Below are 14,018 nucleotides of genomic sequence, written 5' to 3'. Positions count from 1 at the left end.
CACACAGTCTTTCCTCTTGGCTAGCACACCCAAATCTGTACCATTGGTGCTAGACTTGTAACAATGATAGCTGTGGCACTGCTAACGCAAACGGCAAGCCAGTATCGAAACTGAAAAGAATTATTTCTAGAGAATCTAAAGTAGCAGCAAGGCCCATCAATGAAAGCTGAGTTTACAGCTTTATTTCTTACCTCGAAACTTCTTGGGTGGGTTATCCAGATCGCCAGCTGCAGGTTCCACCACACACCGATCATCCACCAGCCTGAATAACAAGCAAGAAAATATTCAATTGTGTTATTTTGCTTTGACCAACAGTGTTTTCAGTGGTCGCACCAAAAGTTCTCTGCTTTACTGTTTCCTTATTCCATTTTATTTAGTGACCATTGCAGAGAAGAGAAGAGACAGGATGACTTCTCGGTTTGAATTATTTTTCTAGCCTTGACAAATGCAATTTAAGAATTCAGCTTTTTAGAACTAGTCCCAAATTTGGGAAAGACACTATCAAGGTATTATGCTGTACATCAGCATCACATTTTTGGGTGCCCAAGCAACCAGACATCTTGGGTTTTTTAATCCCACAAAGGCAGATCTATAGATGTAGATCCAGCTAGGACCTGCAATAAATGGGAAGCTTTTATGGTTTTGCACACTGAACATGGCAGGAGGATATATTTTCTTAACTGTTGTGTTAATGAGTCGTGCAGGACAAATAGTTGCTTACACTTAAATTTGGGACGTATATAGCTCATAGATATAGTATGCTTTTAAAAATAAATACAAATTTCCTCTCCTATGAAATATATAAAAATAACTTTTTTAAAATCTTGTAAAGGTGAAGCTAAACTTGAACATGCGATTATCATCTGCCAAGAGGTTCTAAAATAGGCAACTAATGCAAAAGCCTGAAAAATATATTACGTGTTGAAATTTCAAAATGATATTTAGGCTAATCTTAAAACTTTGAGGAGGCTGATTCATGATTTGGAACATCTGGGATTAGCCATACTAGGCGCCCTGAGTCATTCAAAATACACAAATTTTGCATAACATCTTTCTGGCACTGCATATATTCAAAAGCAAACACTTTCATTCTAAGTGTCAACTGACACCTCGATTCAGCATAATAATTTCCAAAACATCCTAAGAATTATATGTAAACCGCCCAGGGAGCTTCGGCTATTGGGCGGTATAGAAATGCAATAAATAAATAAATAAATAAATAAATAAAAATTGTTTCATGTTGGAAAGTACATTCATTGTTATTTACTGGATAAGGGATTATCCATATGATGGGACAGGGTTGTCATAAAACCTCCTTAGAGATGTGATGGCCTAGAAAAAAACTGGAAAAGGCACACACACAAAATAAAAAACAGCCCTGTTTTCCCCAGTTATTTTGCAAGGAAGAAAAATAGTACCTTTTTAAAATATTTGTTGGGGGTTTCTATTTTCTCTTCCAGGCCTTCACATCTCTAAACCTCCCCTCTACTCTTGCCATTTCTATAATTGTCGCATTCTCAATCCAAAGTTTGGATGATCAGGAACATATTATGGGTTCCCACAGCACATTATAGGGTAAGATACTAGGCAGTATAGAGGACAAGCTATTTGGGGGGGGGGGCATCTTCACTACCATTATCCATCCTTTCATAGAATCTCTGATACATTTCTGCAGAACCTCAATTCCACAGAAGACAGTTTGCCAGAACTCAGCACTAGATGCTTCCAAGCAGCCATCATTTAAGTTGATTACAGTAATGCTACACTTTTTATCATAGAAATAAGAAATCGGTCATTACAATATTTAACAAGTTGGCTTTAATATCCCAAATCATGCTTGCCAGATTCACATGCACACCAATTTTATTCCTGCTGCCCTCTGCAGTCCCACACTCAGCAAACCACTTTATAAACTGTATAGAGTTAAGAATCAATTTGACAGAGGGAGGCAATGAAATGTAAATGTTAGAATATCAAGGGGCAAGAAGGCTACCTTTTGTGTGATCATTCGAAAGTCCTCTGAAATATGTGACTTGGAACACAACATTACATGTGATAGCTTTCCTTGATTATAATACATTTTCAATATGATCCTGAAGGCTGAACACATTGATGGTCTCTGTACATACTATTTCTCCACTGCGGAGAATACTGATATTGGAAGTCAGTGGGTATCTGAGTGGGAATATATAAAGCTGCCGGACACCAGGTCTTTCTCCAGCCTGTTCCCCGAGATCAATTTAACTGGAGATGCCAAGTGACCTGAGACCTTCTTCATGGAAAGCATGAATTCGTCTATCCCTCAATTATAGCTCCTCCCTCACATCACTACTCAAGAACTCATTCAATCCGTCTTGGCAACAATACTTAAAACGTACTTATGATGTGCAATTAAAAAGTTATTTCCTGTTTGTCAACAGAATCTCTTTGCACTATATTAATGAGGTAAGTGGTTTGGTAACTTGCCATCAACCCTCAGTATTTTTTTTAAAAAAAAGAATTCCTCAATGTATTTTGGCACGCATGCTTCCAGTTGCAACACAGCTCAGAAAATTGTCAACCGAAATGTATTTATTTATTTATAACATTCATATACCACTCCACGTCTAAACAGATTCCAGACTGGTGATCAATGACAGGCAAACTAGTAAAAAAATTAAGAGATTAAAAAACATATTAAAACATTTTTAAAAAACAGAATGCCAGTAAAATCCATGGCTTGTCAGTTAAGGAAGTCAACAGAAACCAACAGTACATCAAGGGTGTTGGGGATGTACCAACTTGTGTGTTTGTTTGTTTTTAATTTTAGGAGTCACAATAACCTTTCATGTGTCTAATTTACATGAATTTAATCGTGGATTCATTAACCCATGATTTGCCATGCACACTGCCTCCCAATTGTTCCTCATTTCCACTTTAATCAACAAGCTATGAACACCCGAGTCGTAAGTTGTTGGGTGTAACATGCAGATCTGGAGCACTGGGTTTGCATGTCAGGCTCAACAACCTACAACCAAGCTGATTGTAGGCTGTTGATTAGAAGTGGAAGTGGCTGATGTGGTGGTGAAGTATGCCCACTCTCTCCCACTCATGCACAATTTGCCATCACTTACGAAATGGGTCTATACCTCTTAACTGTTTTGGTTTTTTTAAGTATGTTTCTATCTTTATAAGGGCCACAAGCTTGAACTGATATGATGTGTAAACTGAATGTTTAATTGTTGAAAATGTGCCACTGATTAACCAATGAGGTTGAGATTAAAATGCACATTGACATGCAAGCCCTAGAGATGTGCCAGCGCCTTCCCTTTCATCCCACATTTGATGAAAATAAGTTTTATGGAGGCCTTTTCTGCCCTATTTGTATGGCTTTTCTTGCAGCAGAAAGAACTCATCCAATCGAAACCCAAAGCGTTCAGATAAAAATGTGTCAATCAGTCTTCAAAACCTGGCACTTACACAATATTGATAAGATCTGAACTTGTTTGTGTCTTAATCCATTTTGGCTCTTGTGTGCTATTGTGATATGGAACATTCTTTACAACTGGCACGTGGAACAAAATATCAGCTGTGCCTTCTGCTGGGATATTCCATTCCATTCCCACTCCCACCCACTTATCCATTTCCCCCCTCACAGGTCAGTCCACATTCTGTGGCCTTTGAGCATGCTCAGTTCTCATTGGTTTGTTTTTTGATGTGTGTCCCAAAAGGGCACAATCCTATGTGTGTTTAGACAAAAAAAGTCCTACAACACCCAGCATTCCCAAGCCAGCACAGCTATACCCTCCTTCAGTAGCCTAAAATGGATATCTATACTAGGGCTGCAGTATTCATAGGAAATCAAATCCTCATCAATGAAAGGCAAAATTTGCTGATACAAATACATTAGCATATGCAAATAAGAAAGAACCAGAGTATAGTTGGTAAGCCTATTGTTAATGAGCATATGCATTTTCATTTTAGAATCCCCAGGTTTATTAATAAACTATTACTTTTGATATTGGATGCACAGAAGCAATATGGCACCACATTACAGGCTGCCAGTATGTTCTGCTCTGGACCATTTTGGGAAAAGAGACATTGGGGACTTCAGTTGGATCCAACCTCAGAATCTACACTTAGATGTTGAGAAAACAAACTGCTTTTGTATTAGGGGACAAAGTTCCTCAAGTGAATTAGGGTCTGTCTGCTAGACCACTTCATTCTGTATGTCTCCATTCCAACTCTTCCTAGGGCCATGACATGAAGCGCTAGCCACTGTTGGCATTTAGGCAAGCACGTTAATCAAGCAGCAACAATTTCATATGCATTCCTGATCTCATTCAAAGTATTCCAAGAATGCCAAGGTACACTCAGTAGGAAGAGTCAGAGTACGTATGTGATCCCACAACAAAAATCCTTTGACTGGAGGTGGTCTTGATTCCAAAACAATGGATCAGGACCCACGATTGGGTGAAGGCAACTGGCCAAGTTATCAGCTCAGCCGTCTATCATTTTGCTGGCATTTTATAGTTTAATGTGAGTAAACAGATTCATGTTGATGATTAGCTTTCCGTGAAACAATACTTACACTTATCTAAAATTAAAAGTTCTTCTCTGCCATCACAAAAGGTAATTGTTTTTGTTTCTTTAATTTTCATCCACCCTGTTGAAACTTCAAGCAGTGAACTTTGGTGAATGAGCACCAGAAGGCTGGTGAGGTATTTTCACAAATTACACTAAGGCCCAAACAGTATGTGAAACTCAGTCAAGCATTTTCCCAACTTAAAGATAACACACTCACACACACACTTTTAGAAACAGCTCCAGCATGGTACCTTCTAGAGGTTTTGGCTATAGCTCCCGTAATCCCTGAGCAATGGCCATGCTGACTGGGTCTTATGGGAACTGTAGTCCAAAACTTCGGGAGAATGAGTACCAGGTTACCTACTCCTGAACTAGAGTATACAAGAAATACCATTGAAACTAGATCAATAACGTAATCATTTGAAAAACGTACCACAAATTGATTCAGTACATTAGATAAGACCAAATCATATATCTGGTTGTATATTGTCTTAAAAAATCATAGTAAATAAACTCCATTTCTCTATTAATGTATTTGCTGCATGTTCTTCCTTAAAATGGACTTAAAAATCACACAACCAAAAGTAAACAAGGAGAGTGCAATCTTTAGGGGAGGGGGAAGGTAAAGGGGAGATGCAGCTGCTTAAGCATTTCAACTCCAGCCGGTTTTCCACTCAAAATTGTCTTCCCATCACCAAGCAGATTTTCACCTACAGATAAAGAGGTATGGGGCATTTTCACAAGTGACAGTGTGAAGGCCTTTTAGTCTGGGATGTGTCTTTTCTGATCATTATAAATGTAGAATAGAAAAAGGGTAGACAGCTCTTTTCAGATCAAAAGTACTTTCCAGTAGAGACAGGTTTTGCATTCAAATTGCAGTCATGAGAAATGCAAAAAAACAGTTTAGCAGTGTTTTAGGCCCCTTACAACTCTACTATTCTATGATTCTATGATATCGGTGTAGATATTAGGACTGGATAGTGTATTCCAAACAAAGGCAAAGTGATGTTGTGGTGCTGTAGTGTAGAGGATCCTCTTATTAAAGGGGCTAGGAACCAATGTTCTTAAGACTCCATCTTAAAAACTGAATTGAGTTAAAGGCTCTTCAAAACAAAAAGATTTCCGCCTTCCGCCTGAACGCTAGCAGGAAGGGTTCCACCCAAAGTTCCCTGGAGAGGGGACAGCTGGTTCCAGAGCTGGGACATCATCACCAAGAAGGCTCTAGATCTCTTAGTCATCCACAGTACTTGGCAAGGGCACTCACAAGAGAACTCCTCCACCAATCCTAATAAACTATGGTGGGCGGGGGAGAGACAATAGGTGTTCCATTTAACTGGCAGGACCTAGGCTGTGTAGTGCTTTAAATGTAAAAAGGAAATCCAACTGAACTGGGCCCGATGTAACCAATGCAGATGTTTTAGGTCTCGTGCTATATGGTCCTGGCAAACATCCAAATTAGGATTTGTTGCTGCTGCATTTTGTACCAGTCGGCATTTCCGGGCTGTCTTCAAAGGTAAGGCAACCCCACGTACACCACCTTGAGTTCGCTGAAGGAAAGGAGGCACCTGCTACTACAAATAATAATTAATAGACCTGCCTCTGTGTGACATGAAAAGGGCCAGTCAGCCTTTTCACAAGAGCTGAAATGTTACTGCTTTGGAAAAAGAAATAAAAACTAAGAGCTGGGAAATAGATGCAGGCACTTAGCAGCATTGGCCTCTTGAGTACTTTGGAACAGGCCCAAAAACCACACATTGTTTGCCTCTCCTCTTAAGTGAGGGAAAATAGACTAGCTGAAGTCTCTTCGTTCAACACTTGGGAGCTACTTCAAGTTATGAAGATTATACAAGTAGCCTTTCCCCTCCCCTGAGCTGCTCTCACAATGTGGGGTCCAGCTGAGGCGAGCAGGCCCTCCCATTGGTCTGCCATCTGGAAGTGGCATTTGGACCCCTGCCCCAAGCCCCACTATGAAGAAAACAACGCAGCACCCCTGAAATTGGAGGTGCAAGGAAGTAAACATCAGAAAACATGCAGCAAAGGGGGGCAAATTCTTATTTCTGGCATCCAGGCTGAATCCAACATATTTTCCTGAGGAGCTAAGAGAGCAGCTTCAAGCGAACACCGATGTTGCTGAAACTGGAATATCCCCTAAAGTCATTACCAAATACCTAATTTAGGTGTCCTTAGTCTTATCACAGCACCAATTTCCATTCTGCTGAGGTAGGCAGCAAGCAGTATTTTGCTTATTTCCCTTGAATATCTTAAAAGCTGTTTTCAAGCATTCAGGAGACACCTGTTTATAGATGGACAACCTTCTGTGTAAGAGGTTTAACACCATCCAGACTATTTAAAGCACTGACATGCAATGGGATTATAAATGCCAGACCAATACAGTCCTACATAGGTTTATCTGGCACCTAGTTATTAGACTGCAGTATAGTCACTTTATTACATTTATTAGTCTTTGTATCTTATTCAATTTTGGGGCTATAGTTTGGCTTTATGCTGAAATTATAAATTGTATTGGATATTTTAATATTAATATTTAATATTTTAATATTAGTGGCCATCTTAAAGTACCAGGTGTAAAAAGGTGGGATATAACTCCAAGAATTAATAAATATAAAAGCAGCACAGAAACATTATAATCATGCTTCCGTTTATTCCTACGGGGTATCAGCATCTGCAAGACGAGCCTTTTGCCTCTTATAGTGGACTGGGAGGGTGACACATGTACATGCTGCAGCCATCAGCCAGCTATCACTGCTGTCCACCCACCCCTTGCACAAGAGAAAGCCGGGTGTGTCTGCTGGTTGGGTGTGCCTACACACCTAAAAGTGCAGCCACCACTTTCCCACAGTGTCAAAAGGTGTTTACAGTTTAACAGTTAACAGTTTAAAGTTCAACAGTTTTCCTGAGATGTAGGGTGCTACATTGGGTTCCTGGTGCCCTTCGTCAAAGCAAGGCATGGTGGGGCAAGATGGCCCCAGAAAGTTTTAGGATTATCCATAACGCCACCACTTGGCCTCAGCAGCAAAACCTATTTAAAGTTCAATATTGTACTGCTTAGAGCTTAACACTATTTGTCAGCAAAGCAAAGAAGCCTGCAGCAATCAGCACTCTTAGAGACCATCTTTTCTGTTTGTCCCACAACGCCTCACTCTGAGAAAGGATGCTACACTTTGGAGGATGGGGAGGAGGAGGAACAAGCAGCAGTCACTGGAGTTGGTCTGGCTCAGGAAGCAAAATGTCTTGGACTGGCGCTTATCTTGAGGAAGGGTCTTGAGCAGGTAATTGCCATTCCTTCTCCATAAGCCCCTGCCAAAGGAAGTGAGGTGGGTAGCTACCAGGAAAGGGGCCTGTGGAATGCGCTCCCTAGAGGTTCGCCTGGCACCTACATTGTACGCCTTCCCAAGCCAGGTTTAGACCATTTTATTTTCCCAGTATTTTAGCATCCTAGTCTTTTAGCTTTGCTGTTTTAAATCTGTATTTTAAATCTCTGCATTGCTGTTCAGTTTTATTCTGTTTGTACTTTTATACTGTGGATTTATATTGTGGTCTTAATCTTCCATATTTTATATTTTATGCTGTACCTTATGGTTTTAATTTTTGTGAACCTGCCAGAGAGCTTTGGCTATTGGGCAGTATAGAAATGATATAAATAATTTCAACTCCAGTCTCTGTTAGATTAGAACGATTTTATAGATATGTTTTAATCTGGTTTCAGACCTTGTTTCAGTATGAACAATAGAGGAGATTACCTTTAAGAGATTACTGAATATCTGTTAATTATTAAGTAAGTAGGTCCAGTGCATTTTGGTCCTAACTAATAAATAACATTTTGAGCACATCCTAGAGGTCACCTCTCCTCTTGTTTCTGTTTGATGCCTCCCACACCCATTTCAGCATGGAAGCAGCTCTTGTTGCCCTGATGGATGACCTACGCCAGGAGAAGGACAGGGGGAGTGCAACCCTGCTGATACTCCTGGAAATCTTGACAGCTTTTGATACTGTTGACGCTGGTATTCTTCCACATATGTTGACCAGGTTGAGGATTAGGGTCACTACATCCCTACCTGGAGGATTGATTCTAGTAGTGCTGCTGGAGACTACAGTTCACCTCCATGAGTCTTCTGCCACAGGTTAAGAACATAAGAAGTACCATCCTAGATCAGACCAAGGATCCATCTAGTCCAGCACTCTGTTCACACAGTGGTCAATCAGCTGTTGACCAGGGAACCACAAGGAGGATACGGTGAAACAGCACCCTCCCACCCATGTTCCCCAGCAACTGGTATATGCAGGCTTACTGCCTCTGATACTGAAGGTTGCACTTAGCCATAAGGACTAGTAGCCATTGATAGTATTCATCTCCAACCTGTATCCCATGTTCTTTTACATCTTTTACATTTACAGCTCATCTGGCTCCTACTATTATATCTTAAGGCTGCAATCCCATACTCACTTACTTGGGAGTAAACTCACTGAACTCAGTAGGACTTACCTCTAATTAAGCATGTATAGTATTGCAGAGCTAGGCACTGGGCAAAGACTTTTACAATTCTTTAAGCGTCAGCTGTATCTGATTTTATTTTGCTCCTCTAGTACTGGTTGCTTTTATGTGTCTGCTATTTAATTTTATTATTGCTGATTTGATATGTTGCTTTAATTATTTTTATTGATTGTGAGAAGCCCTGGGAGTTCTTGCCAAAGGATGTGGTAGTAATGTTGTTTTTATAATATCATGTGATAAGCTGCCAGTTTTCAATGGTTCACCATGCAGTTAGGGAAATTTTCACCATGCCAGTGTGAATATGATTGCTCAAAAAAGAGTTTGCCTCTTGAAGTTGCATTGTTGAAAACAGATTTTTTTCAAATGTCTGACAGCAGGAAATTATCAACATCTGAACACCACTATGCCCATGAAATTGCATAGATGCCGCTAACAAATGCTAAAATCACAAAAATCTGTTCTTTGTGAAAATGAGATTATCTGTGTATCACTATGAAAACTGGTCATCTTGGTGACAGGTACAGGCTGCCCAAATGTCAGGTAAACTGGATGAAAAACAAATGAATTGGAAGCAAAACAGGTTCCGTTTGTGTGTGTTTTCCACTGGTTGTTTCTAATTCTTTTGTTTATGGGAGAAACACTGTTTCAAGTTACCTGAATTGGAAGCCTAGATGATTTAGGAAATTCAGTTTTGCCACTGATATGTGCCCTTTGTTTACTTTTTGAAGAATCATTTGTGTACCTTTAATCTTAGGATGTTTTCCAGTTCCCAATTTATTCAATGGAGAGATGGCATTTATTTATGTCATTCATGTACAGTGATAGCTGCCAACAGTGTGGCTGCCACCCTGTCTAGCTCTCCCTAAATCCTGCAGCCTCCCCCAATCCTTCTGCATCTCACTTTTACATGTACATCCATCCATCTAGCAGCCCTGAGCCACCTGCATCTACCATGACGTTGCTGCTAGCATTTTTTGGTTATTCTAGCTTTCCTCTTGTTTTGGGAGTCTTGCAAAAGAGTTAAATTGAATTAAAAAGGTGAAATTATACTTCTGTGCATTTTCCCCTGGGGCAGCAACGAATTCAGCACTAGCGCCAACATGAATCAAGTTGCACTAGTATAAGCAACATCTAGCACAACGGCAAAAGCATCTGTTGGCACAATGGGGTTTCCCCAGAAATCCTTGTCCTACTAGCAAATACTGTCGGCATTGCGATAGAAGCCGCTTAAGCTAGGATGATGTAATTTATCTTAGCACTTGTGCCAAATTGGATATTGCCCGTTTTCCACAATTCTAATTTTTGTGCATACATGTCTGATCAAATAGAATGGGTTTTCGGGATGGGTAAGTGACATTCAAGTTTGTAAAAGATTTATCAGCACAATTAGGAAGCTGGGTATATTTTGAGCAGGGCTGGCCCAAGACATTTTGCTGCCTGAGGTATAGGGCAAAATAACGTCCTATTCCAATTCCACATATAAAAGCCAACTGCGCGGGCAGATGACTCTGTCTTCACTAATGATGGGACAACGTTCTCCACTGAAGTTGAAGGGTGAAGGCTAATTTAGGGGACGCATAGTATTTATTTATTACATTTTTATACTGCCCAATAGCCAAGGCTCTCTGGGCAGTTCACAATTAAAAACCATAAAATACAGCAGATCAAAACATAATGTAAAGCTCTCAGGACCATTTGCTACAAAAGGGTCAGTGGACTAAACGTGGTTTAGTGTATGTCTAAACAGACCCATTGAAAGTTTTCTCCTCCACGAATTTATCCAACCCTCTTTTAAAGCCAGCCAAATTGGTGGCCATCACTACATCTTGGGGTAGTGAATTCCATAGTTTAACTAAGCACTGTGTGAAGAAGTCCTTCTTTTTATTTGTCCTGAATCTCCAAACAATCAGCTTCATGGGATGACCCCGGGTTCTATTATTATGGGAGGAGAAAAATGTCTCCCTATCCACAGTCTCCACACCATACATAATTTTGTACACCTCTATCATGTCTCCCCTTAGCCACCTTTTTTTCTAAGCTAAACAATCCCAGCCCCTTAATCATTTTAGTTGCCCGTTTCTGCACTTTTTCCAGCTCTAGGCAAAAGTCAAGGAGCTCTCAGGACTCAAACCCAGATGCATCGTGTGGGGCATTTGTTTTCTCCCTCCCAGCCCTAAGGTTCAGTCATAGAAACCAGGAGAACAGGAGTTTCAGGAGGAGTTCTAGTGTGGCTGGGGTATTCTGGGAGATGTACTCCAGCACATATGGAGGGCACCAGATTGGGGAAGACTGTGTTATATGCTGAAGGACCCTGTTTCCAATCCAAGGCACAACTCCAAGACTAGGAAAGGTGGGAAGAGCCCCATGCTCAGGCACACCTGAGCCAATCAGGGTGGTGCTCATGGGCCTAGCATCTGGTTCCTGCATTGGCCGGCCAACTCTTCTGCCCCACGGCTTCCCCCAGGCAAACCATGTCACTGTGCCTAGCTATTTATCATGACTGACAGGCCTGCCCTACCAGGTATGGGCAACTCATTGTGTATCCCCCAAATAGATAAACTACTCATACTTCCTGCCCAAAATGCACCACATCTTCTTGTTTCTATGGTCTACAGACACAGTGAAGGCCCAAACACCTCTTCAAAAAACCCATTCATTTCTCTCCCTCTCATACTCATTCATCTCTTATTAGCCTGCTCCTAAAGGTGCCCTCTCTCTGCTAAGAAGACACCTGTCTCTTTAAAGACTAGCAACCTTTCCCACCATTGCACCCCTCTATTGGGAAAAACTGCAGATAGACATTTCTGATTATCATGCTGCATTTAAAGGTACAGGAGTCCTGCCATGAACCCACCAGGGCTGCAGTCCTGTTCACACTTAGCTGGAATTAAATTACTTTCCTTCTCAGGCTCCCACTACCACCACCACCACCACTCCTTATCACCCAATGTGCAAAATGGGAATAATAATATATCTACCTTACCAGGCTGTCATAACGATTAGTGAAAAGATGCATGTGAGGTTCTATAAACACGTCAAAGCACTATATAAACGCCAAACAATATTATCTAATAAAGGAAACTCTCCCAAATGTCAAAGGACCATCTTTTACCAAGCTGGAAGAGTTATTTCAATAAAAGAAACACCCACCCACCTCCTTGGAGTTGGCACAACAGGAAACGCCAGACTTTTACACTCTCAACATAACCAACACTCTGAAAAAAGCAAACATGGCTGGTTTTATTTTCTTCTTTTATTATATATTGACAGAATGGAACAACTTTCAACCATAAAAGCAGTTGAAACAAAGAGAACTCTGATTACACTGATATGAGTCACCGATATTCATTTTGCAAAAACAGTGATGACTAAGGTAGGCCAGAGACATGGTGTCCGTCTCCTCCCTATCCATATTATCCTCCAGGGGCCGTCAAGCAATAACATTACCTCCACCTCAGTATGAACAGCAAAAACAACACATCAGGATCCACTAGTGTTGGAATTCCTTGCCACCTGAAACCTAAACCCGGACATCTTCTTTATTTATTTCATTTCATTTCTATACCGCCCAATAGCCGAAGCTCTCTGGGCGGATCACAAAAATTAAAACCATGAAGAGCATAATAAAACCAACAATTTAAAAACACAAAACCATGGGGAAAAACCTTTCACTTCCCCTCAATGAAAGTTTTCAAGGATGAACATGGCATCAGCATAGGAATCCATTTAGTAATGTGTTTAGCGTGTCTGTATTTCAGTTGGTTTATCATTCGTGTTACTCACTCTGAATTCAAGAATAAAGGGTACCCTGAGGCACCAAGCCTGATGAAAACAAAGTTGGTGAAATAAAATGTATTTAACTCTAAAGGAACCTTGCATGAGAAGTGAGGGGCTACGTTTTAGATATATAAAGTGGTCCAGTACAGAAGAGTCAAAGCTGAAACTTGGGAGGCCAGGATTCAATTGACTACACAGGCCTCGTTCGCACATCATGCTAAGCAATGGTAGGTTGTTATCGTGGGTGGTTGCAGGGTGGGTTAGCATGGCATCTGAACCCAGAGCGGGGTGGGTTTTTTTATGCAAACAAGCACCATGAGAACCCATGGCTTGTAGTGGAGTTGTTCAGGGTGGCTTATTCTCAGAGTGGCTTGAAATAGCATTCAAACCTGGTAGGGTGATTTTATTGTAGGTTGCTGGGAATGGCTAGAGAGCTGCCCAGCAAGAGCGACGAAAACCACTGGTAATCTCACTAGTGCCGCTGCCATTCTCCCCATCCTCCACCTCAGGATGGATATCTAAATATATGAAATCTTGAAGAAAGGAAACTGAAGACTGTCCCGAATGCATTCACATTTTTTTCCCAGTCCTATGCAAGCGCACAGGAGAGAATATCTACTCCTAGGAATTTTGCAGAATTTCCCCCTCCATTTATCGCTTTGCTATGAAATGTGCATATTCTTAGCAATCTGCCTCACTTGTCTGCCTTGAAATTTGTGTATGTTTAGCAGTCCCACTCACTGTTCTGTAATCCTCATGTCCATCTGACAAATAGTAATGGTGAGGCTGGTGACTATGGGAGAGAAGGAGCTTTCGGGCTGGGTGTTGTAACTTCAGTAGAACATGAAGCATCCTTTTTTTAAAAAAAAAAAAAAAAAAGGTGTTCACTAGTAAGGGAAGTGCCAAAATAGAGGATTAAATTGACCAGGACATTGACAAGCAGGGGCTATCATTATGCTTGGCTCAATAGTGGACATGCAGTCTTGCACACCTGCACAAGACCCTGGGGTGGTGGGGGGAAGCTTTTAAAAATTTATAGACGTGTTCCCATGTTCATAAAGCCTCAGAAAATTATTTCGTTTTTGCGATCTAATCGGGGGGGGGGGGGTAGTTTCACTTGGGAAATGCCAAAGTGGATGATGAAATTGACAAGGACATTGAC

The 14,018-nt window shown here is 40.9% G+C and overlaps 1 protein-coding gene across 2 annotated transcripts in view; it reads right to left on the bottom strand.

The window, feature by feature from the left end:
• The window catches only part of ITPR3 (inositol 1,4,5-trisphosphate receptor type 3), a 130,242-nt gene that overhangs the window by 96,412 nt on the left and 19,812 nt on the right, over positions 1 to 14,018 (bottom strand). For both annotated transcript variants that reach the window (XM_063141290.1, XM_063141299.1), the window contains exon 2: positions 192 to 262. In XM_063141290.1, coding sequence (XP_062997360.1) covers positions 192 to 262 — 71 coding nt within the window. The remainder of the gene's footprint in view (positions 1 to 191; positions 263 to 14,018) is intronic.

Source organism: Elgaria multicarinata, chromosome 1 (genome assembly GCF_023053635.1).
Source record: "Elgaria multicarinata webbii isolate HBS135686 ecotype San Diego chromosome 1, rElgMul1.1.pri, whole genome shotgun sequence".
Taxonomy (NCBI): domain Eukaryota; kingdom Metazoa; phylum Chordata; class Lepidosauria; order Squamata; family Anguidae; genus Elgaria; species Elgaria multicarinata.
Note: the sequence above shows the minus strand (reverse complement) of the source record. Positions and strands in the feature narration are given on the sequence as shown.